General features: G+C 50.9%; 1 protein-coding gene across 3 annotated transcripts in view; it reads left to right on the top strand.

Annotated features, from left to right (window-relative positions):
- LOC116987100 (plexin-A2-like) overlaps positions 1-26,597 on the top strand; it is a 234,616-nt gene that overhangs the window by 71,335 nt on the left and 136,684 nt on the right. For all 3 annotated transcript variants that reach the window (XR_004415644.1, XM_033042995.1, XM_033042996.1), the window contains one exon: positions 20,043-20,171. Coding sequence is in view for 2 of the 3 variants with exons in the window: in XM_033042995.1 (XP_032898886.1) it covers positions 20,043-20,171 (129 nt within the window). In the remaining variant the exon portion in view is untranslated. The remainder of the gene's footprint in view (positions 1-20,042; positions 20,172-26,597) is intronic.

Raw genomic sequence — 26,597 nt, 5'->3', positions numbered from 1 at the left:
TCTCGGCGAGCTGACAGCCCAGGGTGAAGGCCATCACAGTCCATCAAAAGGTCATTCTGGTGATGTGGGATTGGTCAGTGAGGATGTTCTCAGCTCAGGGTGAAGGCAAGGTCATGTGATAGGGGTAGAATTAGGCCATTTGGCCCATCAAGTCTCCTCTGCCATTCAATCATGGCTGATCTATCTCTCCCTTCTAACCCCATTCTCCTGCCTTCTCCTTATAACCTCTGACACACGTACTAATCAAGAATCTATCTATCTCTGCCTTAAATATATCCACTGACTTGGCCTCCACAGCCGTCTGTGGCAAAGAATTTCACAGATTCACCACCCTCTGACGACACAAATTCCTGCTCATCTCCTTCCTAAAAGAACGTCCTTTAATTCCTAGGCTGTGACCTCTGATCCTAGACTCTCCCACTAACGGAAACATCCTCTCCACATCCACATCATCAGTCTATGAAAATAAGCATGCAGGCACAGCAGGCAGTGAAGAAAGCGAATGGCCTACATAACAAGAGGAGTTGAGTATAGGAGCAAAGAGATCCTTCTGCAGTTGTACAGGACCCTAGTGAGACCACCCTGGAGTATTGTGTGCAGTTTTGGTCTCCTAATTTGAGGAAGGACATTCTTGCTATTGAGGGAGTGCAGCGTAGGTTCACCAGGTTAATTCCCGGGATGGCGGGACTGTCATATGCTGAGAGAATGGAGCAGCTGGGCTTGTATACTTACGAATTTAGAAGGATGAGAGGGTATCTTATTGAAACATATGAGATTATTTAGGGATTGGATACACTGGAGGCAGGAAACATGTTCCCGATTTTGGGGGAGTCCAGAACCAGGGGCCACAGTTTAAGAATAAGGGGTAAGCCATTTAGAATGGAGATGAGGAAACACTTTTTCACACAGTCTGTGTGAGTGTGGAATTCTCTGCCTCAGAGGGCGATGGAAGCAGGTTCTCTGGATGCTTTCAAGAGAGAGCTAGATAGGGCTCTTGAAGATAGCGGAGTCAGGGAATATGGGGAGAAGGCAGGAACGGGGTACTGATTGTGGATGATCAGCCATGATCACATTGAATGGCAGTGCTGGCTCGAAGGGCTGAATGGCCTACTCCTACTCCTGCACCTATTGTCGACTCTATCCAAGCCTTTCACTATTGAGTATTATCCAGGATCTCCCTTCCCTTGTGTAGTGTGTGTGTGTGTGATGTTGTGGGCACAGTGTGGAATGTGGTTGTGATTGCCACACTGAGTGTGAGATACACCTGAGGTACGGAGCTGAACGGTGACAACCTGCTGATGAATTGAAGGTTGTTGGGGGACACTCCGCAGAATGTCAACTTGCAAAGAGCAGGAACGTCAAAGTAAATTAGATGCCAAGACTATCTGCTGAACCTAATTAGATAATAATAGAAGCATTCTCTGAAGAACAATGCTTAATTAATTACATGGAATTTTGCATAATGCTGCATATTAACATCCTCTCCAGTGTATAGTGATTTGATGAGGAGAAAGTAGTTAGTCTTCAGGGAAAAAAAGTCAAAAAGAATTAAGCCGGCTGCTTTAAGGTGTTTCTCCAAGATTAGCTGCACTGAATGTGCCCACATTATTCAATATTAACGGCAGAAAATTCCTCTTTTTTTTGCAAATTCACGTTAATTGTTATGAAACAATGAAGCCTGTTGTTAAAATTGTGCTTTGTAGTTGCGGGCAGTGGGTTGGAGTTGGAGTTCCCACCGTTGATGTTTCCCACGGTAACGGGACCAGAGTCATCGCTCACTACCTGTCAACCTGCAGTGTCTCTGTGTCCAACATAGACAATAGGTGCAGGAGGAGGCCATTCGGCACTTCAAGCCAGCACCGCCATTCAATATGATCATGGCTGATCATCCCCAATTAGTACCCCGTTCCTGCTTTCTCCCCATATCCCTTGATTCCGTTTGCCCTAAGAGCTAAATCTAACTTCCTCTTGAAAACATCCAGTGAATCGGCCTCCACTGCCTTCTGTGGCAGAGAATTCCACAGATTCACAACTCTCTGGGTGAAAAGGTTTTTCCTCATCTCAGTCCTAAATGGCCGACCCCTTAAGGGCCTGTCCCATGAGCATGCGACTCCATGCGGCAAGCGCGACCTAACGTGGTCGCTTGAGCCGTACGGCCTCGCGGGGCCGGTCCCACTTCGATCGCCGGAGCCGTATGGAATTGTGCGGAGCTGGTCCCGACATCGCGCGGGGCTCCGAAAAACTGACCGTGTTCAAAAATTCCGCGCGGCAACGGCCCGCCGACCCGCAGCCGCCTCGACGGGCGTGCGCAGCGTCTCGACGCCGTATGTCACGCGCGAACTTCCCACGGACTTTGCTCGAACTTCACGTCACTCACTCGACCTCCTCACGTCCCCCGCTTCCGGTTTGGTCGCGCCCTGGTCATGGAGCCTAGCTCAATGTTCTCCCGCAAGCTTGGGCTAAACGCTCACGCAGATGTACAGGAGTTTGAAAGTACAGAATCAGGATGTGCTGGTGTCTACATCTCTGATATTCTATGTATAAGAAGGAACTGTAGTTGCTGGTTTAAACCGAAGCTAGACGCAAAATGCTGGAGTAAACTCAGCGGGACAGGCAGCATCTCTGGAGAGAAGGAATGGGTGATGTTTCGGGTCGAGACCCTTCTTCAGACTAGAGTTGGGGGAAAGAGAAATGGGGGATATAGACAGAGAAGTTGAGAGATATGGAAGGAATGAATGCAAGAAATGCAAAATGTAACGATGATAAACATGCATTTGTTGGCTGTTTGCTGGGTGAGAACGAGGAGCTGGTGCGACTTGGGTGGGGGAGGGATGAAGAGGAAGGGGATGCATGGGTTACTTGAAATTAGAGAAGACAATATTCAATCCACCCCAGAGATGCTGCCTGTCCCGCTGAGTTACTCCAGCACTCTGTGAAACGTCACCTATCCATGTTCTCCACAGATGCTGCCTGTCCCGCTGAGTTACTCCAGCACTCTGTGTCCACAACTGCAGCTGGCTTTAGGTATTGTTAAATACATATCTGTGATGCTCTTTTCAGATTCACTTCCAGTGGATTTTCTCTGCTCTACGCCGGGCCTAACGCACGTTCAGATTCACGTGATTGATTAAAACCTCTTAGAAAATAATTCGATTTCTGTTCAAGTCCACTTTGGATAGAGAAATGGAAATCGCAGAATGGTGGCAGGCTGGTGATTCCCAATGTTGTGTTGGCAGATGTTGGGGAGAGGCAGGAGTAACCCCTGGATCACCAGCACCGATCCAGATGTTGGGGAGAGGCAGGAGTAACCCCTGGATCACTGGCACCGATCCAGATGTTGGGGAGAGGCAGGAGTAACCCCTGGATCACCGGCACCAATCCAGGTGTTGGGGGGAGGCAGGAGTAACCCCTGGATCACCGGCACCGATCCAGGTGTTGGGGATAGGCAGGAGTAACCCCTGGATCACCGGCACCAATCCAGGTGTTGGGGGGAGGCAGGAGTAACCCCTGGATCACCGGCACCAATCCAGATGTTGGGGATAGGCAGGAGTAACCCCTGGATCACCGGCACCGATCCAGGTGTTGGGGATAGGCAGGAGTAACCCCTGGATCACCGGCACTGATCCAGATGTTGGGGATAGGCAGGAGTAACCCCTGGATCACCGACACCGATCCAGATGTTGGGGAGAGGCAGGAGTAACCCCTGGATCACCGACACCGATCCAGGTGTTGGGGGGAGGCAGGAGTAACCCCTGGATCACCGACACCGATCCAGATGTTGGGGAGAGGCAGGAGTAACCCCTGGATCACCGGCACTGATCCAGATGTTTGGGAGAGGCAGGAGTAACCCCTCAGATCACTGACACTGATCCAGATGTTGGGGGGAGGCAGGAGTAACCCCTGGATCACCGGCACCGATCCAGGTGTTGGGGGGAGGCAGGAGTAACCCCTGGATCACCGGCACCGATCCAGATGTTGGGGAGAGGCAGGAGTAACCCCTGGATCACCGGCACCGATCCAGATGCCAAGAAACACACTATGCTAATTACTGATTCTTCAAGATTCCAAAATCACTGCTTCTCTTTTCTCAAGTTATTGTTTTTATTTCTTTTTAAATTCTTTGGATAGAAACAAAATAAAAACTCCTCTCTGGAATAAGGTTTAAATAATTCAGAAGTGTTAGTTTGCGGAGTCACCAGAGCCCAGGTGGGAATCGTCACTCATTAGTGGAAGAACCTAGTGTTTTCTGGCATCATTGGGGAGTTGGTGAGAATTACACCCAAGGCTTTAGAATTAGAAACACCTGGTATCCAGGCGTGATCACAGGAATAATTCCTTCTTACGTTTCAAGATGTGTCGCTGTCCAATCCACGACAGTCACAGAGTGTCACAGCCGGAAACAGGCCCATTGGCCCAATATCCTCTCTTTGCCCAATATCCACTCTGCCCACTGTCAGAGTTCTATAGCACATGCCCCATCTACTCCAGTCCCATTTGCCCCCATGATTTTATAATTGCTCATGAGTTTAGAAACCCTTGCAACATCACCCCTCAGCCGTCCTGAGCTGAACACAATGCTCCAAATGCAGCCTTGTCTACGTCTCGTACAAACACAATGCTACGCCCCAATTCTAATCTCAATGCCTGACTGATGATGGCCACTCTACCTCAGCCTTCTTCACCCTCTGATCCAATGCAATCACTTTTGTGAGGCACGTTCTCCCACGGACTAAGCTGTGCTGACGGACAAAGACATGAGTATCTTATCCCCCAGAATCCCTGCCATTGACCACCCTACGGCACATGCTGGGCTCACTGGTCAACAACAACCAATTCTTTCTTTACAGCCCATCTTAAATAAAGGCACAGAATTACCTGGAGACAAGGAATGGGTGACGTTTCTGATCGAGACCCTTCTTCAGACCCTCTCCCCTGACTCTCAGTCTGAAGAAAGGTCTCGATCGGAAACGTCACCCATTCCTTCTCTCCAGCGATGCTGCCTGTCCCGCTGAGTTACTCCAGCATTTTGTGTCTATCTTCGGTGTAAACCAGCATCTGCAGTTCCTTCCTACACAGTATGAACTACTCTCCGATCTTTCAAAGATAAATAAAACTCCAACAGTAATGATTATTATCATTCATTTTATCCATTAATGTGGAAAATTGTGGTCTGAGTTAGTTTATGATGAGGAGCAATACTGGCCAAGTTTGTTGCGTTTGTTCTGGTTTCATGTTCTTGTACTGCGTACAGTTTTGGTCTCCAAATCTGAGGAAGGACATTATTGCCATAGAGGGAGTGCAGAGAAGGTTCACCAGACTGATTCCTGGGATGTCAGGACTGTCTTATGAAGAAAGACTGGATAGACTTGGTTTATACTCTCTAGAATTTAGGAGATTGAGAGGGGATCTTATAGAAACTTACAAAATTCTTAAGGGGTTGGACAGGCTAGATACAGGAAGATTGCTCCCGATGTTGGGGAAGTCCAGGACAAGGGGTCACAGCTTAAGGATAAGGGGGAAATCCTTTAAAACCGAGATGAGAAGAAATTTTTTCACACAGAGAGTGGTGAATCTCTGGAACTCTCTGCCACAGAGGGCAGTCGAGGCCAGTTCATTGGCTATATTTAAGAGGGAGTTAGATGTGGCCCTTGTGGCTAAGGGGATCTGAGGGTATGGAGAGAAGGCAGGTACGGGATACTGAGTTGGATGATCAGCCATGATCATATTGAATGGTGGTGCAGGCTCGAAGGGCCGAATGGCCTACTCCTGCACCTAATTTCTATGTTTCTATGTTTCTATGTTTACCGTTCAGTTATGATGAAGATGCAGAACTCCTCTGCCTGGTACGTTTACACCAGTCTGTGGCTTGTTCAGCCTGGAGTTTTGTAATACAAGATGCTCTGTGCTGGTTCCCTGGGCTTGTTGTGTGGAGGATGGAGAGGAAGTCACTTCCATTTAGTGTTGGCTACAGAACAGCTGAAATCACCATAACAAGAAGGAATCTCATTAGTGGAACCACTTTAACCCCGGCTCTGGCCTTGCAATGTAAACTGACACCACCAATAAACAGGACTTGCACACATCTGGAGAGCGTTAGCCTGATGCATGAAGTGAAGTGCTGCGGCCCGTACTCCCATACTCTAGCATTTGTCCCTGTTTAACAACCTGATTATCTGTCAGTTCATGAAGCATCCAGCCCGACCAGATCCACATTCAGCACTTTAGTTATCATCTACCATCAGGGCCCGACACAGTAACTCACCTGGAAACGCCAGCTGACCCATTGCCCCTTCCCTTGCAACTGTAGGCCATGGTACGCATGCAACCTGCCCCGGCCCCCCTCACCCCCACCTCACCCCACGTCAATCCCCACCCCCACCCTCACCCCATCCTCACCCCATCCTCACCCCCACCCCCACCCAACGTCCATCCCCACCCCCACCCTCACCCCATCCTCACCCCCACCCCCACCCTCACCCCACGCCCATCCCCACCCCACGTCCATCCCCACCCTCACCCCCACCCTTACCCCATCCTCACCCCCACCCCCACCCTCCCCCCTCCCCCACCCCCACCCCACGTCCATCCACACCCCCCCCCCCCCACCCCGACCTCATTCCACCTCACTCTCCTTCCTTTCTCTGGGGGTTTGAATGAGAGGAGGAAATGTCTGTCTTTAGTCAAAAAGAACTGCAGATGCTGATTTAGAGGGGGGAAAAGACAGTGTGCTGGAGTAACTCAGCGGGTCAGGCAGCATCTGTGGAGAACATGGATAGGTGACGTTTCACAGAGTGCTGGAGTAACTCAGCGGGTCAGGCAGCATCTGTGGAGAACATGGATAGGTGACATTTCGGGTCGGGATTCTCCTTCAGAATCCATGTTCTCCACAGATGCTGCCTGACCCGCTGAGTTACTCCAGCACTCTGTGTTTATCTTCAGTGTAAACCAGCGTCTGCAGTTCCTACACACTGGCGGTTCAAGCAGGATGTAAATGTGAATCCTTCAGAGATCTTTGTAAACCACGTACATGAATGTTCAGCTAAACTCTTCTCATATTTAATTTGATCCAATAATTTGAAATGTATTGTGCAGAACACGGGAAACTTTCTCCGTTCTCATTGTGTTATTATCTTAGAAAAAGTAATAGGTTCATTTGGAGACTAAATTTGTGATGATTGTGAAGCGTGGAGTGAGATGGGATGAAAGGTTCTCGTTAGCGCGCTGTTGATCAGCAGTTGTTGACGTTTCTTCAATACTTGTTCCTGGGGTACCTGTGATTTAAAGTGTTCTAGTTTCATCACAAAGGCTTCAGTTTCGCCGGTACTGTGTGTGTGTGTGTGTGTGTAGTGTGTGTGTGTGTGTGTGTGTGTGTGTGTGTGTGTGTGTGTGTGTGTGTGTGTATATGTATATGCGTGTGCAGTGTGTGTGTGTGTGTGTGTGTGTGTGTGCAGTGTGTGTGTGCGTAGTGTGTGTGTGTGTGTGTAGTGTGCGCGTGTGCAGTGTGTGGGTGTGCAGTGTGTGTGTGTATATGTATATGCGTGTGCGCGTGTGCTGGAATGCAGGATGCTCAAACACTGCTCCTGTATAATTGTATAAAGTATTTAATTTATTCGCCTTCATTTTTAATACAGATGTAATCTGCTTATTATAATGACATGCAAATCTACCATTTGCATAAACCATGAGCTGTTAAATTCACTCGTGCGGGTTAGCGAGGGACGGAGCGTTTCATTGTCAGGAGAAACACCGGTGGCCGAGGACCCGGAGAAATCCGGCCGATGCTCACTGGGGAATGTGTGGTGGCGTCCATGTCCTGCATTGTGAACAATACACATTGTGGTCACTACTGGGCCAGTGGTGTGGTCACTAGTGTGGTCACTAGTGTGGTCACTAGTGTGGTCATTAATGTAGTCACCAGTGTGGTCACTAGTGTGGTCATTAATGTAGTCACCAGTGTGGTCACTAGTGTGGTCACTAGTGTGGTCACTAGTGTGGTCATTAATGTAGTCACCAGTGTGGTCACTAGTGTGGTCATTAATGTAGTCACCAGTGTGGTCACTAGTGTGGTCACTAGTGTGGTCATTAATGTAGTCACCAGTGTGGTCACTAGTGTGGTCATTAATGTAGTCACCAGTGTGGTCACTAGTGTGGTCATTAATGTAGTCACCAGTGTGGTCACTAGTGTGGTCACTAGTATGGTCACTAGTGCGACCAGTGGTGTGGTCACTAGTGTGGTCATTAATGTAGTCACCAGTGTGGTCACTAGTGTGGTCATTAATGTAGTCACCAGTGTGGTCACTAGTGTGGTCATTAATGTAGTCACCAGTGTGGTCACTAGTGTGGTCACTAGTATGGTCACTAGTGTGACCAGTGGTGTGGTCACTAGTGTGGTCATTAATGTAGTCACCAGTGTGGTCACTAGTGTGGTCATTAATGTAGTCACCAGTGTGGTCACTAGTGTGGCCAGTGGTGTTGGCACTAGTGTGGTCACTACTCCGGACACTGCTCTGGTCAGGCCAGATGGCGGCTCACCCCGACTGGTACTTCTGATCTCTGCATTTATTTAGCCGCTGGTTGCGAGAGAGAGGAGTCTGTCGAGATCACGGGGTGGAAATCATCTTTAAACCTGAGTTATTTCAAGGTTATTCATTAATTATGTAATTAGGGGCCGGTTTCTGCATCAACACAATCTGGTGAGCTGGGCTTTATCAGTTATGGAACAGGTCCTTCGGCCCACAATGTCCGTGCTGTACATGATGCTATTAAACTAATCCCCTCTGCATGCAGTGTTCCGTGCCCCGCCATTCTCTGCACATCCATGTACAAGCCTCTTAAACACCACTATGGTATCTGCTTCCTGGCACCACCACCCCTGGCTCCAACACCCCTGGCTCCAACACCCCTGGCTCCACCACCCCTGGCTCCACCACCCCTGGCTCCAACACCCCTGGCTCCAACACCCCTGGCTCCACCACCCCTGGCTCCACCACCCCTGGCTCCAACACCCCTGGCTCCAACACCCCTGGCTCCACCACCCCTGGCTCCAACACCCCTGGCTCCACCACCCCTGGCTCCAACACCCCTGGCTCCAACACCCCTGGCTCCACCACCCCTGGCTCCACCACCTCTGGCACCACCACCCCTGGCACCACCACCCCTGGCTCCACCACCCCTGGCTCCACCACCCCTGGCTCCAACACCCCTGGCTCCAACACCCCTGGCTCCACCACCCCTGGCTCCACCACCCCTGGCTCCACCACCCCTGGCAGCACGTTCCAGGCACCCACCACCCTCTGTGTGAAAGAACTTGCCCCACACATCTCCTTTAAACTTTCCCCCCCTCATCTTGAAGCTTGACCCTCTAGGCCCACCTCCTGTGGAGACCACCAACACTGGGATGTCCATGCGGGTCAGATACAAACACTCGACTGACGTGTCCACTCTGACGCCAAGTCCCGTGTCCAGATCGGAAGCAAGCGTTGCGTCCACTCACCTCACGGGCATCGGCGGTGAACCAAGATCTCATCAGATTCTTCAACAGACGTCCAGAGATGTTGGGGATAATCAGCCATGATCACATTGAATGGGCGGTGCTGGCTCGAAGGGCCGAATGGCCTACTCCTGCACCTATTGTCTATTGTCGATTATCGATTGAAACGGCTGACTACAACACTTGGACGGAGGTCGTCACATGAGCATACTGAAATCTATAAAAGATTGGAAGCATCTGTAACTGGATTATCTGCAGCTGAGTGGATTTCTAATCAACAATGGCATTTGTTTTTGTTTTATTAATATGGAGCTATAGTGCAGCAGCAGCAGCAGCAGCAGCAGCAGCGACAGGAGTTTGTGTTCCTGCAACACGACTAATGCATTCCAGGCCATGCCTCACATTACAAATACTGCACGTCTCCGCGCACAGTGCGGGCGTGACGGTACTGTCCGCACCTCACCTGTAATCGGGGCAATAATGAGCAGAGAGACCGGGCGGGGTGGCCGACTGGCACAGGGTGCCCACACACCACAGCACAGCACACCACAACACACCTACACCACACCTACACCTACACTACACCTACACCACACCTACACCACACCTACACCACACCTACACCTACACCACACCTACACCACACCTACACCTACACCACACCTACACCACACCTACACCTACACCACACCTACACCTACACCACACCTACACCACACCTACACTACACCTACACCACACCTACACCTACACCACACCTACACCACACCTACACTACACCTACACCACACCTACACCACACCTACACTACACCTACACCTACACTACACCACACCTACACCTACACCACACCTACACCTACACCACACCTACACCACACCTACACCTACACCACACCTACACCTACACCACACCTACACCACACCTACACTACACCTACACCACACCTACACCTACACTACACCACACCTACACCTACACTACACCTACACCACACCTACACTATACCTACACCACACCTACACTACACCTACACTACACCTACACCTACACTACACCTACACCACACCTACACTACACCTACACCACACCTACACCACACCTACACTACACCTACACCACACCTACACCACACCTACACCTACACCACACCTACACTACACCTACACTACACCTACACCACACCTACACTACACCTACACCACACCTACACCACGCCTACACCTACACCACACCTACACTACACCTACACTACACCACACCTATACCTACACTACACCTACACTACACCTACACTACACCTACACCACACCTACACCACGCCTACACCTACACCTACACCACGCCTACACCACGCCTACACCACGCCTACACCACGCCTACACCTACACCACACCTACACCTACACCACACCTACACCTACACCACACCTACACCTACACCACACCTACACCACACCTACACTACACCTACACTACACCTACACCACACCTACACCACACCTACACCACACCTACACCTACACCACACCTACACCTACACCTACACCTACGCCTACACCACACCTACACCTACACCACACCTACACCACGCCTACACCACACCTACACTACACCTACACCACACCTACACCTACACCACACCTACACCACACCTACACCACACCTACACCACACCTACACCACACCTACACCACACCTACACCACACCTACACCTACACCACACCTACACCACACCTACACCACACCTACACCACACCTACACCACACCTACACCACACCTACACCTACACTACACCTACACCACACCTACACCTACACCACACCTACACCTACACCACACCTACACCACACCTACACCCATTCACTGGGTTATCCACAGAGTGATGTCGTGTGGAAACAGGCCATTCGGCCCAACTTGCCCACGCCAACCAACATGGCAAGTCAAGTCAACTTTATTTGTCACATACACATACAAGATGTAGAGGGAAATGAAAGTGACAATGCCTGCAGATTGTGCTTCTTCTTGTGTACGGCGCTCAGCCTAAAGTTGTCGGACAACTTGTTCTATTTGATCTTATTTGATTGTGCACGCCAGGTTGATTGCATTCGTTGAAACAGGGCGGGCCACGTGAAGGTTGCAATCTCCCGCCCCCGGGATTGTGCAAAACAACTGAACAGAACGGAACCAGTATTTACATTAAAAAATAAGACAACAGCATTTACGCCCAGGTGAGATCAGAGTTTACAGTCCTGACGGCCTGTGGGAAGAAACTCCGTCTCATCCTCTCTGTTTCCACAGCGTGACACTGACCGTAGCAGCTGGAACAGTCTGTTGTAGGGGTCCTTCATGATCTTGCTGGCTCTGGATCTTCACCTCTGGTGTATAGGTCCTGCAGGGGGGGGCGAGTGTAATTCCCATAGTGTGTTCGGCCGAACGCACTACTCTCTGCAGAGCCTTCCTGTCCTGGGCAGAGCAGTTCCCAAACCAGATCGAGGTGTTTCCGGTCAGGATGCTTTCCACAGCCCCAGCGTAGAAGGACTGAATGATCCTCAGAGAGAGACTGAATTTCCTCAGCTGCCTGAGATGATAAAGGCGCTGCCTTGCCTTACTCACCAGTGCGGCCATGTGTGTTGTCCATGTCAGATCCTCTGTGATGTGGACTCCCAGGTATTTAGAGGTGATCTACATCACTTTAAACCTATGCCCTCTGGTTCTTGATTCCACTACTCTGGGCAAGAGACCGTATGTTTACACAATATATTCCTCGAATGATTTTATACATCATCTGCCAAACATCTCTTCAAAGTCAAAGTCAAAGTCAAACTAGCCTTTATTGTCATTTAGACCTTTCGGTCTGAACGAAATGTTGTTGCCTTGCAGTCATACATATAATAAAAATATGAAAAACATACAATAAACACAAATTTAACATCCACCACAGTGAGTTCACCAGACACCGCCTCACTGTGATGGAGGCAAAAGTCTTAAAGTCTTTGTCTTTTCCCCTCCTTGCTCTCCCTCTGCGCTGAGGGGATCCATGCCTCCGATGTTGTGACCCCACTGGGTGATGGACACTGACCCCCGAGACCAGCACCACACTCGCCAGCGGTAGAATGGCACGATGGGCCGAAGGGCCTGCATCCACGCTGTATGTCCAGAGTCTGAAGTAAAGATCAGATGTGGTGTGAAATGCCCCAGGTCTGTACTGAACTGAACCAGAGGCGGGCCAAAGTGGGCCAAAGTGGGGCAAAGCGGGCCAAAGCGGAGTTTAATCTGCAGCCTAACGTCATTGCAAAGGTTCATGTTTAAAACGGCTTCTAATGTAATGCACTGTGGTGCTGAGAGACTGAGAGGTGTGAGCTTTACCCGACAGAATGATTACTTGAATACTCAGAGCTAATTCTAGACAAGTAACGGCAGCTATTGTTCTGTTGGTGGTTTTGCCCAAAGATCTCCGCTATAGGATCTTTGGTTTTGCCTTCTCTTTGGAGCTGTTCCCTTTGTAAATCTTCACTGAGTCGCCCGTTCCAGCCCTGCTTACATCTTGAAGATTTTTGCCTTTGATTGATTTCTGCATAATGAACTATGACCCATAATTTGCTGTCAAAATAGCGGAGCGTCTGATGGGACCTGTTGTTATTTAGTTCCACTCAATGCTGTTGGAGCCTGGGTCACGGCAGATGTAGGCTCAACACGAGCAGAGCCAAGGTCCAGCACTGACCACAGGTTTCATGATGACCCCACTCACGCCACCATGACAATCCTGTGTGATATAGATACAGCGTGGAAACGGGCCCTTCAGCCCACCGAGTCCGTACCGACCAGCGATCCCCGCACACTGACACTATCCTACACACACTGGGGACAATTTACACTTAGGGCCAATTAACCTACAAACCCGCACGTCTTTGGAGTGTGGGAGGAAACCAGAGCTCCCGGAGAAAACCCATGTGGGTCACGGGGAGAACGTGCAAACTCCGTACAGACAGCACCCGTAGTCAGGAAGGAACCTGGGTCTCTGGCGCTGTGAGGCAGCAGCTCTACCCGCTGCCCCACCACCGTGCCACCCACAGGTGTGGAGGATGGAGGGATGTTGAGGGGAGGGAGGGCTGAGGGTATTAGTCGTCTCTCTGTACACTGAACCCTGGTGCCAGCGGGCACAGCACTGATCTGCCCCCCCCCCCCGTCACACTAACACCGGTTTGAGTTGCTGTAATTAGCCGACCGTTGATTTGTCTTCACTTTCAGAGTGAGTTTGATTATATCCATCCCTCTCCTGATTGTCGAGCACGAGGTTCGAGCCCAGAACAAAGCCTGCAGTGATTAGCTGGAATCATATGGGAGCAAGTTGACAAATGGGTGCAGTAATTTCTAATTCACTGACTCCGCTCTGAAACACATCAAACACAATGAACATTGAAAATAATTCTCCTTTACTGCTTATTAAACCTTTCTGCTGTAGTCTTTCTTATGTAGTCTTCAGATTATGCAGGAGCTTTATCATGGAACATTTGCAATTATTTGTCAGTGGGTTGAGATGCAGAATCTCAGAGAGGAGCAGAGGGAAGGTTTAGAAGCTGCATCAACGGAACCCAAACCCACTGTCCAATAAATGATAACCTGACCCCAATGCAGCAATGTGGCCACTGGCAGGATGTCTGGCCTGAGGCTTTAATGCAAACACTTTCATTCATGGAATGTATTTCAAGTCACTTTGTAGACCTGCATTTAGATAATACGTGCATTTTAAAATCCCTTTTCCTGCTTTATAGATCATTTTTTTAATTTATCTTAAGAGCGATCGGTGAATGACCATGTTCAGCATTTGCACATTCAGGACGCAAAGCTTGGAATATTTCTCATTTAACTTGGTATTTAACCTTTGCTCTAGTTGGCTGTGAGCATTAATCAGCAGGCAGTACTCTGTCTCTCCGTCTCTCCGTCTCTCCGTCTCTCCCTCCCTCTCTCTCCCTCTCCCCCTCTCCCCCTCTCCCTCCCCCTCTCTCCCTCTCTCTCTCCCTCTCCCCCTCTCTCCCTCTCTCCCCCTCTCGTCCCAGCTCCCCCTCTCCCCCTCTCTCCCCCTCTCTCCCTCTCTCCCTCTCCCCCCCTCTCCCTCTCTCTCCCTCTCTCCCTCCCTCTCCCTAATCCTCTCTCCCTCTCTCCCTCTCCCCCTCTCCTCTCCACCTCTCTCCCTCTCTCCCTCTCCCCCTCTCTCCCTCTCCCCCTCTCTCCCTCTCCCCCTCTCCCTCTCCGTCTCTTTCTTTCTCTCCCTCTCTCTCCTTATTACATCCCTATACAGAAACAGGGAGTAATGCTGAGACTATAAGGTGCTGGTCAGGCCACATTTGTCAGCGATTAGTGAGCAATTTGGGCCCCATATCTGAGGAAGGATGTGCTGGCTCTGGAGAGGGTCCAGAGGAGGTTTCCCAGGAATTAGTGGGTTTGCGTATGATGAGCGATTGTCGGCACTGGGCCTGTACTCGCTGGATGTGGATGTGGAGAGGATGTTTCCACTAGTGGGAGAGTCTAGGATTAGAGGGCACAGCCTCAGAATTACAGGATGTTCTTTTAGGAAGGAGATGAGGAGGAATTTCTTTAGTCAGAGGGTGGTGAATCTGTGGAATTCTTTGCCACAGACGGCTGTGGAGGCCACAAGTCAGTGGATATTTTTAAGGTTGAGATAGATAGATTCTTGATTAGTACGGGTGTCAGAGATTATGGGGAGAAGGCAGGAGAATTAGGGTAGGAACAAGAGATTGGTCAGCCATTATTGAATGGCGGAGTAGACTTGATGGGCCGAATGGCCTGATTCTACTCCTATCACTTATGACCTTATGAATGTGGTGAGTGATGGTAGACTGGGGACCCAGTGGCTGGCCACCATCACACAATGCATCGTTCCCCATTGATGCTGAATGGTCCATACATCCTGCCCCATTGATGCTGCCTGTTCCATGCCACCCGCCCCATTGATGCTGCCTGATCCATACATCCTGCCCCATTGATGCTGCCTGTTCCATGCCACCCGCCCCATTGATGCTGCCTGGTCCAATCACTCCACCCGCCCCATCCTGCCGTTCTTTCCCCCCTAATCTAGTGGAGAGCCCAGAGTGTTTTATTGCTATGTGTCCCACATTCTAACTTGCAGCCGCACTACACAACATGTAAACATGTCTGTCAACATTTAGACTGACAGGCTGCTGTAAGCTCCTGGTGATAGCCACATGTTTTACCGTATTAGATATGTTTATTTCTGTATTACGCACTGTTCATCAAACCACCAGAATTAAACACACTGACTTTGAGGGATATATATATATATCCCTCAATATATCTATATATATATATATATCCCTCAATATATCTATATATATATATATATATATATATCCCTCAATATATCTATATATATATATATATATCCCTCAATATATCTATATATATATCAATGGGGCGGGTGGCATGGACCAAGCAGCATACAATCCCTATATATATATATACATATACGTCAGGGCAGTGGGCAGGTGCTATAGACCTGCACAGGAAGGTAGACGCTCCCGCCCCCACAAGTCTCGGGCAGATGGGGCTCGTCAGCCTGGGAAGGCGGTCCATCTAGGAGAGGGAAAACCTCCACTGCCTTGTGGCCATATCCAGTCATGGGAAAGGCTCCAGGAGTAAACCTCAATAAAATCCGGAGTCGGAGCCCCTAAGGCAGTTCATCGTTGTCTACAACCTCGCTCTGGCAGCTCCTTCGACGGCGCTGGTGCCAAACTGTAACGGCCCTGCTGTTCCTTTGGATCGATCAGTGATGTGGAGAGGGGGGACGTGCTGCATGGGCAACATCTTTCCTATAACACGGTGCCCAGAACTGAACACAATATTCTAAATGCGGTCTCACCAACGTCTTATACAACTGCAACATGACCTCCCGACTTCTATACTCAATACTCTGACTGATGAAGGCCAATGTACCAATAGCCTTTTTGACCACCTGATGTACCTGCAAGCTACCTGCACCTTTTGGGAAGTGTGATTGGATGCAGAGTGGTGTCAGATGAAGCTGTCTGTGGGAGCTTCTCACAGAAGGAAGATACAAATTCTGTGGCAAAATTAATAATAAGGGAGTAATCCTTTGAGCGGGTGATTATTCTCAGATTCCAGAGGATTACACATCAGATCAGCAAACCTCGGAGGTGATTACTGACTGAGCTGCAGCCAGTGATTTTAATTTTGGAATTATTGTGTTTAAAATAAAACTGTAATGAGTTTATCTTGTGGTGCCTTCTTCCAACACTGGAAGTGGTGCCAGTTTGATGGAAGGGTCCCAATGGAAGCTGATGCAACCTATCAACAAGTTTAGTTTAGTTTAGTTTAGAGATACAGCGCGGAAACAGACCCTTCAGCCCACTCAGTCTGCACCGACCAGCGATCCCCGCACACTAACACTAACCTACACACACTAGCAACAAACTACATTCATACCGAAGCCAATTAACCTACAAACCTGCACGTCTTTGGAGTGTGGGAGGAAACCGGAGATCTCAGAGAAAACCCACGCAGGTCACGGGGAGAACGTGCAAACTCCGTACAGACAGCACCCGTAGTCAGGATCAAACCTGGGTCTCTGGTGTTACAAGCGCTGTAAAGCCCCTGTCCCACGATGCGACTTTACCCAAGAGCTCTCCCGAGTTTAAAAAACAATCAAACTCGTGGAAGCTCACACTGTTGAAAAAACTTCACGAGTTTCCGCGTTTCCCGAGTACCTGCGTTAGCGTTACGGGTCGCTACGAGACATCCACGAGCTCCGACGTACCCGATACGTACATTCTACCACGAGTTTCATTTTTTTTTAAACTTGGGAGAGCTCTTGGGTGAACTCGCATGGTGGGACAGGGGCTTAAGGCAGCAACTCCACCTCTGTGCCACCGTGCTGCCCTTACATATATTACAAGACTTGATGGTGTCAGAACTGTCTGCTCACAGACCGTGCCTTGCCCAGGGGGAGATTAGTTTATTAATGTGGAACTATTGACTATAACTGTCTCCCTGAGGTTCGCAGCAGGAGAACGTTAACTCACCCCTAACTCTGCCCCCGCACACTCACACAGGAACTATCACCAATCACTTCCCTGTGACAAGATGTCCCTCAAAGTCAGGATGTGGTGGATTCTGGTGGTTTGATGAACTGTACGTAATACATAAACTAACATATCTATTACGGTAAAACATGTTGTTATCATCAGCAGCTTACAGCAGGCTGTCAGTCTAAATGGTGACAGACACAGAGTGCTGGAGTAACTCAGTGGGACAGGCAGCATCTGTGGAGAACATGGATAGGTGACGTTTCATAGAGTGCTGGAGTAACTCAGCGGGTCAGGCAGCATCTGTGGAGAACATGGATAGGTGACGTTTCACAGAGTGCTGGAGTAACTCAGCGGGTCAGGCAGCATCTGTGGAGAGAAGGAATGGGTGACGTTTCGGGTTGAGACTCTTCTTCAGACTGAGAGTCAGGGGAGGGAGACAGAGATATGGAAGGGTAGGGTGTGAAAACGCCAGATCAAAGCAGATGGTGTCTAGGAAATGGATCATCGTTAGGTGAGGGGAAGCTGACAACGAGGAAGACAAACTAATATTTAATCAGGAGGAGAGCACTTTAAACTAAATGGTTTCGTTTATTTTAGAGATACAGCGTGGAAACAGGCCCTTTGACCACAATCACCCCATACACTAGTTCAATCCTACACACACTAGGGGCAATTTACAGAAGCCAATTAACCTACAAACCTGCACGTCATTGGAGTGTGGGAGGAAACCGGAGCACCCAGAGAAAACCCACGCAGGTCACGGGGAGAACGTGCAAACTCCATATAGACAGCGCCCGTAGTCAGGATCGAACCCGGGTCTCTGACGCTGTGAAGCAGCGGCTCTATCGTGGCTGTGTTGGGCAGGTGGGCTGGTGTTGTGGGCTGGTGTGGGCTGGTGTTGTGGGCTGGTGTTGTGGGCTGGTGTTGTGGGGTGGGCTGGTGTTGTGGGCTGGTGTTGTGGGCTGGTGTTGTGGGCTGGTGTTGTGGGCTGGTGTTGTGGGCTGGTGTGTGGGCTGGTGGTGTGGGCTGGTGTGGGCTGGTGTTGTGGGCTGGTGTTGTGGGCTGGTGTGGGCTGGTGTTGTGGGCTGGTGTGGGCTGGTGTTGTGGGCTGGTGGTGTGGGCTGGTGTGGGCTGGTGTTGTGGGCTGGTGTTGTGGGCTGGTGTGGGCTGGTGTTGTGGGCTGGTGTTGTGGGCTGGTGTTGTGGGCTGGTGTGGGCTGGTGTTGTGGGCTGGTGGTGTGGGCTGGTGTGGGCTGGTGTTGTGGGCTGGTGTTGTGGGCTGGTGTGGGCTGGTGTTGTGGGCTGGTGTGGGCTGGTGTTGTGGGCTGGTGTTGTGGGCTGGTGTGGGCTGGTGTGGGCTGGTGTTGTGGGCTGGTGTTGTGGGCTGGTGTGGGCTGGTGTTGTGGGCTGGTGTTGTGGGCTGGTGTTGTGGGCTGGTGGTGTGGGGTGGTGTGGGCTGGTGTTGTGGGCTGGTGTGGGCTGGTGTTGTGGGCTGGTGGTGTGGGCTGGTGTTGTGGGCTGGTGTGGGCTGGTGGTGTGGGCTGGTGTTGTGGGCTGGTGTGGGCTGGTGTTGTGGGCTGGTGTGGGCTGGTGTTGTGGGCTGGTGTTGTGGGCTGGTGTTGTGGGCTGGTGTGGGCTGGTGTGGGCTGGTGTTGTGGGCTGGTGGTGTGGGCTGGTGTGGGCTGGTGTTGTGGGCTGGTGTGGGCTGGTGTTGTGGGCTGGTGTGGGCTGGTGTTGTGGGCTGGTGTTGTGGGCTGGTGTTGTGGGCTGGTGTTGTGGGCTGGTGTGGGCTGGTGTTGTGGGCTGGTGTTGTGGGCTGGTGTGGGCTGGTGTTGTGGGCTGGTGTGGGCTGGTGTGGGCTGGTGTTGTGGGCTGGTGTTGTGGGCTGGTGTTGTGGGCTGGTGTTGTGGGCTGGTGTTGTGGGGTGGGGATTGTGTGGGGGGGGGGGTGGGTGGGTGTGGGGGATAGGTCAGACCCTCCTGACATCCCAGTCCTGCCCTTGAACTTGCCGGATATTCCTGAACTACTATCTACCTCACTGGTGACCCTCGGACTATCTTTGATTGGAATTTACTGACTTTACCTTGCGTTAAACGTTATTCCCTTTATCATGTATCTGTACACTGTGAACAGCTCGATTGTAATCATGTATTGTCTTTCCACTGACTGGTTAGCGCGCAACAAACGCTTTTCACTGTACCTCGCTACACGTGACAATAAACTCAACTCAAAACTAAACCTCTGCGGGAGTGGGAGGGTCACAAGAGAGCTTTATCTGCGTGAAGCCCATGGTTCACACATCACACTACACTACACTACACCATGCTGGGGGGTGGGTGTGGGTGGTGGGGATGGGGGTATGAGGGGGGGGTGGTTTGGGGGAGGTGTGTGGCATGTATGGGCATGTGCGTTTGATGCCACTGTGTGACGTTTGACCATCACTGACCCATGTGTCCTGGCCACAGGTGCGTGTGGACGGCCCGGACCAGGGATGGCGGCCGTACGAGACAGTGCCGGTGATGGATGACTCCGTGCTGAGGGACATGGGCTTCTCCACCGATCATCGCTACCTGTACCTCATGTCCCAGCGCCAGGTGAGTGACTGACAGCGGGCTCCGCGGGGGGGCAGGGGGTCACACTGCGGCCTGGTGCTGACCCCGGTTGACAACACACTGACCCCTGGTCTCCAAACTTCTCTGACGGGGCCAACACAATGGTCTTCGTTGGAATGTTTTGACCAAAAAGATTCTTGCTGAACTTGCTGGAATAGTTAGTGATGTCCAATCAAAGTTGTCTCTGTAGAAGGGTCACGACCTGCAACGTCACCTATCCATGTTCTCCACAGATGCTGCCTGACCCGCTGAGTTACTCCAGCACTCTGTGTGGTCAGTGTTGGGTCAGAGTGCTGACCTCAGCAACTATTTACCGTGGTGTTTTACCGGATGCATTTGGTACTTGCAGCTTGCTCTCATTGATCCACATTGATCTGGTTACTGAGTATTACTGGTTATTGGACATTAGTCTGTGTTGACGGGCTTGTTGAGCTGCATCATGTAAGGACTTCATTGACCTGTGACTGACCGGCATGTATGACCATTGCTTGACCCGTGAGACGACAAACCAATGCGGACCCTCTGCTTGACCACTCACCAGTAACCACAGACGATTGCCCATCTCCACCTCCCTGACCTTCCTGTGAAGGCCATTGGCCATGTGGCGTTACGGACAGGGCTGTCAACGAGTGAATCAAGCTGCTGTTTACTGTACCTTAGTACATGATGATAAATACACTGGAACTCTCCCTAACGCTGGCACCCAGGTGGTTCCAATAACCAATGTTGATTAGAATCAATCATATTTAGCCTCACATTTATTGTGCGTTCTCTTGCTGTTTCTATCTGAATTGGAACCATATGAGAGGAATAGCCATTAGGCAGCTTGTTTAACTAAATCACTGCCACCAGTGGCAGCTCTGGGCTTGTGAATCCATCAGCAGGTCTCCCTCCATCAGTATTGTGGCTGCACCCAGTCTCTGCCTCGCCCCTCACGAGTCTCTGCCCCCCCACCCCCCCAGTCTCCCCCTCCCCATCTCTCTCCCAGCATTAATAATAATAATACATTTTATTTATGGGCATCTTTCAAGAATCTCAAGGACACAAAAATTTAGCAAGTAGAGGAAAAACATGTAAGGGGAATGAAATAAATAGTAGAGACATGACTAGTACACAAAGTAAAGACAGAATTCAATACAAAACACAATATGAGGCAATTAATGCACAGACGAAAAGGGAGGGGGACATGGGGCTAAGGATAGGCAGAGGTGAAGAGACGGGTCTTGAGGCGGGACTGGAAGATGGTGAGGGACACGGAATTGCGGATCAGTTGGGGGAGGGAGTTCCAGAGCCTGGGAGCTGCCTTGGAGAAGGCTCTGTCCCCAAAACTGCGGAGGTTGGACTTGTGGATGGAGAGGAGACCGGCTGATTTGGATCTGAGGGACCGTGAGGGTTGGTAGGAGGAGAGGAAGTCAGTGAGATATGGGGGGGCCAGATGGTGGAGGGCTTTGTAGGTGAGGATCAGGATTTTGTAGGTGATCCGGTGGGAGATGGGAAGCCAGTGAAGTTGTTTGAGGACTGGAGTGATGTGATGCCAGGATTTGGTGTGGGTGATGAGTCGGGCGGCTGCATTCTGGACCAGTTGGAGTCGGTTGATGTAGGTGGAGCTGATGCCAAGGAGAAGTGAGTTGCAATAGTCCAGTCGGGAGGAGATGAAGGCATGGATGAGTCTTTCAGCAGCAGGCGGTGTGAGAGAGGGTCTGAGTTTGGCGATGTTGCGGAGATGAAAGAAGGAGGTTTTAATGACATGGCGGATGTGAGGCTCAAGGGAGAGGGTGGAATCAAAGATCACACCAAGGTTGTGGGCCTGGGGAGATGGGGAGACAGTGGTGCCGTCGATGGTGAGAGTGGGGTTTTGCTGAGTGTGGCTTTGGAGCCTATGAGGAGGAATTCTGTTTTATCGCTGTTGAGTTTGAGGAAGTTATGTTGCATCCAGGTTTTTATAGCTGACAAACAGTAGTTGATATGGGAGAGGGGGGGGTGGGTTGTGGGGGGATTTGGTGCCGAGGTAGATCTGGGTGTCATCGGCGTAACAGTGGAAGTCCAGGTTGAAGTGGCGGAGTATCTGACCAAGGGGGAGGATGTAGATGATGAAGAGGAGGGGGCCGAGTACGGAGCCTTGGGGAACGCCTTGAGTGACTGCGGCTGTAGCAGAGGTGTGGTTGTGGAGAGAGATGAAGTGGGATCTGTTGGAAAGGTAGGAACGGAGCCAGCTGAGTGCAGAGCCTTCAATGCCGAGGTCTTTGAGTCTGGTGAGCAGGATGTTATGGTTCACTGTATCGAAGGCTGCGCTCAGGTCGAGGAGGATGAGGATGTTGAGGGAACCAGTGTCAGCAGAGGTGAGGAGGTCGTTGAGGACTTTGAGGAGAGCAGTTTCTGTGCTTATGGAGGGGGCGAAAGCCAGATTGGAGGGGTTCAAGTAGGTTATACGCAAGGAGGTGGGAATGAAGTTGCGACGCAACGATACGCTCCAGGGTTTTTGAAAGAAAGGGGAGGTTTGAGATTGGGCGGTAGTTAATGAGAGAGGAGGGATCAAGACCAGGTTTCTTTAAGATTGGTGTAACAGCAGCAGTTTTGAAAGCGGAGGGGACAATTCCTTGGGACAATGAGGAGTTGAAGAGATTAGTGAGGTAGGGGCAGAGAACGGGGAGGCAGGACTTCAACAGGGGAGTGGGGAGAGGGTCGAGGGAGCAGGTAGTGGGTTTGGAAGAGCTGATGAGTTTGGAGATTTCAATAGGGGTGACCAGGTCAAACTGGGAGAGGAAGCAGTGTGGAGGAGGGGTAAGGAGGTCAGTGGAGATGTTGAAAGGAGGGGCCGTGGTAGGTGGTGGAGTAGATGCTGGGGAGTCGGGTACAGGGGATAAAGATTGATAGATGGTGCTGATTTTATCAGCGAAAAAGTGGAGGAATGAGTTGCAGAGATCCAGAGTAGAGGTAGGGAGAGTGTTGGCTCGAGGCTTGAGGAGGTTGCCCACTGTGGAGAAGAGGGTTCTGTGGTTTAGGCAGGGATCGGTGAATATGGAGGAGAGGTAGGCAGATTTTGCAGCAATGAGGGCATCTTTGTAGTCAGTGAGGTGGAGTTTGTAAGTTTCAAGGTGGACTGTGAGAGATGATTTCTTTGTGAGTCGTTCAAGTCGGCGACCAGTCAGTTTCAGTTTACGAAGTGCAGGTGTGTACCAGGGTGAAGATGTGTTAAAAGTTACGGTTCTTGTTTTGAGGGGGGCCAGAGTGTTAAGGGAGGTAGACAAGGTGGAGTTGAGATGGTTTGTGAGATCATCAGGTGAGATATGGGTTGAGTCCAGGGGGAGAGTGGTGGAGAGCAGGTCAGAGAGATGGTGGGGATCGATGGATTTTAGATTACGGAAGGTGATTTCTCGGAGGAAGCGGGGACGAGGTGTCGGAGAAGGGATGGTGAACCGTATAAGCTTATGATCAGAGAGGGGGAAGAGGCATGGATGGAGGTCGAGTACCGGTTGATTTGTGGAGCAGACCAGGTCAAGGATGTGACCTTTGTCATGGGTGGGAAAGGTGACGTGCTGAGTGAGAGAGAAGTTGTCCAGTAAAAAGGAGAATTCAGATGCAAGCTTGCAGGTGGGGGAGTCCATATGAATATTTAAGTCACCAAGTAGCAGCAGACGTGGGGAGAGGGATGAGGCAAGTGTGAGAAGTTCAGTGAAGTCAGATAGGAAGGAGGGGTTTGGTTTAGGTGGCCGGTAAATGAGGATGACTGCCATGGAGGAAAGGGCTTTGAAGGCGAGGAATTCAAATGATGCTACTGGGGGGAAGGTGAGTTCAGTGATCCGAAAATTCTGGTTAAAAATAACAGCGAGGCCACCTCCATGGTGGGAGGGGCGGGGTTTGGAAATGTAATTAAATCCAGGTGGGGATGTTTGATTGAGGGAGAAGAAGACATTGGGTTGTTGCCAGGTCTCAGTGAGCAGAAGGAAGTCCAGAATGTTGTCAAGGATTAGTTCATGGAGGGCAAGGGCTTTGTTGTTGAGCGACCTGGTGTTGAGGAGGGCAAAGTTGGCATTGTGAGAGGGTGGAGGGATGGGGGCAGGCTGGAGAGATCTGAGCTTGTCCCAGTTGACAGTGCGTGCGGTCAGCTGGGGTGGGGGGTGACGCAGGTTAGCGCGGGTAGAGCGTGGTAGTGAGCAGATGGATGGAATGGAATGTCCGTGGTTGAAGCAAACACGCCTGCCATTACTGCCACAACCCACCCGCGACCCCCCCCCCCCCCCCAGTTCACAGATTGCTCACCTCCCTCTGGCACCCGCCTCCCTCCCCACCCCACACACACATTGTTGCTACTCTTGTCCACAGAAGCCTCTCCCGTGCCCGTACTGCATGTGACAACCTGGACCACATCTGCCACACACGCACACACCCTCACCACACCTGGAGATGGTCCTCCACATTCCTGGGCCATCGCACATCCTCTGAGTTCAGTTTATTGTCACGTGTAGCGAGGTACAGTGAAAAGCTTTTGTTGCGCGCTAACCAGTCAGCGGAAAGACAACACATGATTACAATCGAGCCGTCCACAGATACGTGATAAAGGGAATAACGTTTAGTCCAAGATAAAGCCAGCAAAGTCCAATCAAAGATAGTCTAAAGTCTCCAGTGAGGTAGATAGTAGTTCAGGACTGCTCTCTAGTTGGTGAGAGGACGGTTCAGTTGCCTGATAACAGCCGGGAAGGAACTGTCCCTGAATCTGGAGGTGTGCGTTTTCACACTTCTGTACCTCTTGCCTGATGGGAGAGGGGAGAAGAGGGAGTGACCGGGGTGAGACTGGTCCTTGATGATGCTGCTGGCCTTGCTGAGGCAGCGTGAGGTGTAGATGGAGTCGATGGAGGGGAGGTTGGTTTGTGTGATGGTCTGGGCTGTGTCCACAACTCTCTGCGATGTCTTGCGGTCTCAACACCCTTTGATGGCGTTTGTCACATCTTTTACTCTGAAGACTCGCACTGGCTTCCTGTGAGGTTGGGCGCCTCTCGCATTGTCCGGGCCAACTCCAATCTGGAGTGTGATCTGTAGAGGCTGAATCATCAACGAAGACATGGCAGGAAAATTAATTGGAAAAGATTCCCATATTTTAATTAAAGCTCAGTTTCTCAAGTGTCAGTTCTGAGTAATTTAACCTTTTTTGATAAGAAAAATCTAAATGTAATCTTCAGCTTCTGGCTGTCTGGATGTGATCCAACTCCATGACTGAATGTTTGAGAAATCTGCATTAAACGGAGATGATGTATTGCCTGGTTAATCACGGAGTTTAAACGCTGCCGAGATAGTTCCCTGCTGGTGGAGCGGGGGTCCAGTTGGCATGGGAATGGGATGGGGACGGGAATGGGATGGGAACGGGAATGGGATGGGGACGGGAATGGGTTGGGGACGGGAATGGGATGGGGACGGGAATGGGCACGGGAATGGGAATGGGCATGGGATGGGGACGGGAATGGGATGGGGACGGGAATGGGATGGGGGCGGGAATGGGAATGGGCACGGGAATGGGATGGGGACGGGAATGGGATGGGGACGGGAATGGGATGGGAACGGGAATGGGATGGGGACGGGAATGGGATGGGGACGGGGACGGGAATGGGATGGGGACGGGAATGGGATGGGGACGGGAATGAGATGGGGACGGGAATGGGATGGGGACGGGAATGGGATGGGAACGGGAATGGGATGGGGACGGGAATGGGATGGGGACGGGAATGGGATGGGGACGGGAATGGGATGGGGACGGGAATGGGAATGGGCACGGGAATGGGATGGGGAAGGAAATGGGATGGGGATGGGAATGGAATTGGGGAACGGGAATGGGATGGAGGCGGGAATAGCTCCGTGTTCTAGAACCATGTAATCCTAGAGGATCAGAGCTACAGGGAAGGGTTGAGTCGGCTGGGACTCTATTCCCTGGAACGCAGGGGGATGAGGGGTGATCTTGTAGAGGTGAATAAAATCATGAGAGTAGGGGGATCTCCTAGAGGAGGGGAAGGGGAAGGGGAAAAGATTTAATAGGAATCTGAGGGATAATTTTTTCACACAAAGGGTGGTGTGTGTATGGAACGAGCTGCCGGAGGAGGTAGTTGAGGCAGGGACTATCCCAACGTTTAAGAAACAGGTAGAAAGATACATGGATAGGACAGGTTTAGAGGGATATGGACCAAACACAGGCAGGTGGGGCTAGGGTAGCTGGGACATGTTGGCCGGTGTGGACAAGTTAGGCTGAAGGACTTGTTTCCATGCTGTGTCACTCGATGACTCTAGTCCAGTCTAAGTTTCTAGGATGTGGTTGCCCAATGTTCCAGGAATATTCAAACTGTGTAGGTTTATCTTTGGTCTACTAGGAACATTGTTCTAGGCTCAGGCAGTCCAGTCCCAGGTTCTAGGAGGTTGTGGTCC

The sequence above is a fragment of the Amblyraja radiata genome, chromosome 24, assembly GCF_010909765.2.
Source record: "Amblyraja radiata isolate CabotCenter1 chromosome 24, sAmbRad1.1.pri, whole genome shotgun sequence".
Lineage (NCBI taxonomy): Eukaryota > Metazoa > Chordata > Chondrichthyes > Rajiformes > Rajidae > Amblyraja > Amblyraja radiata.
This window is presented reverse-complemented; position numbering and strand designations above follow the sequence as displayed.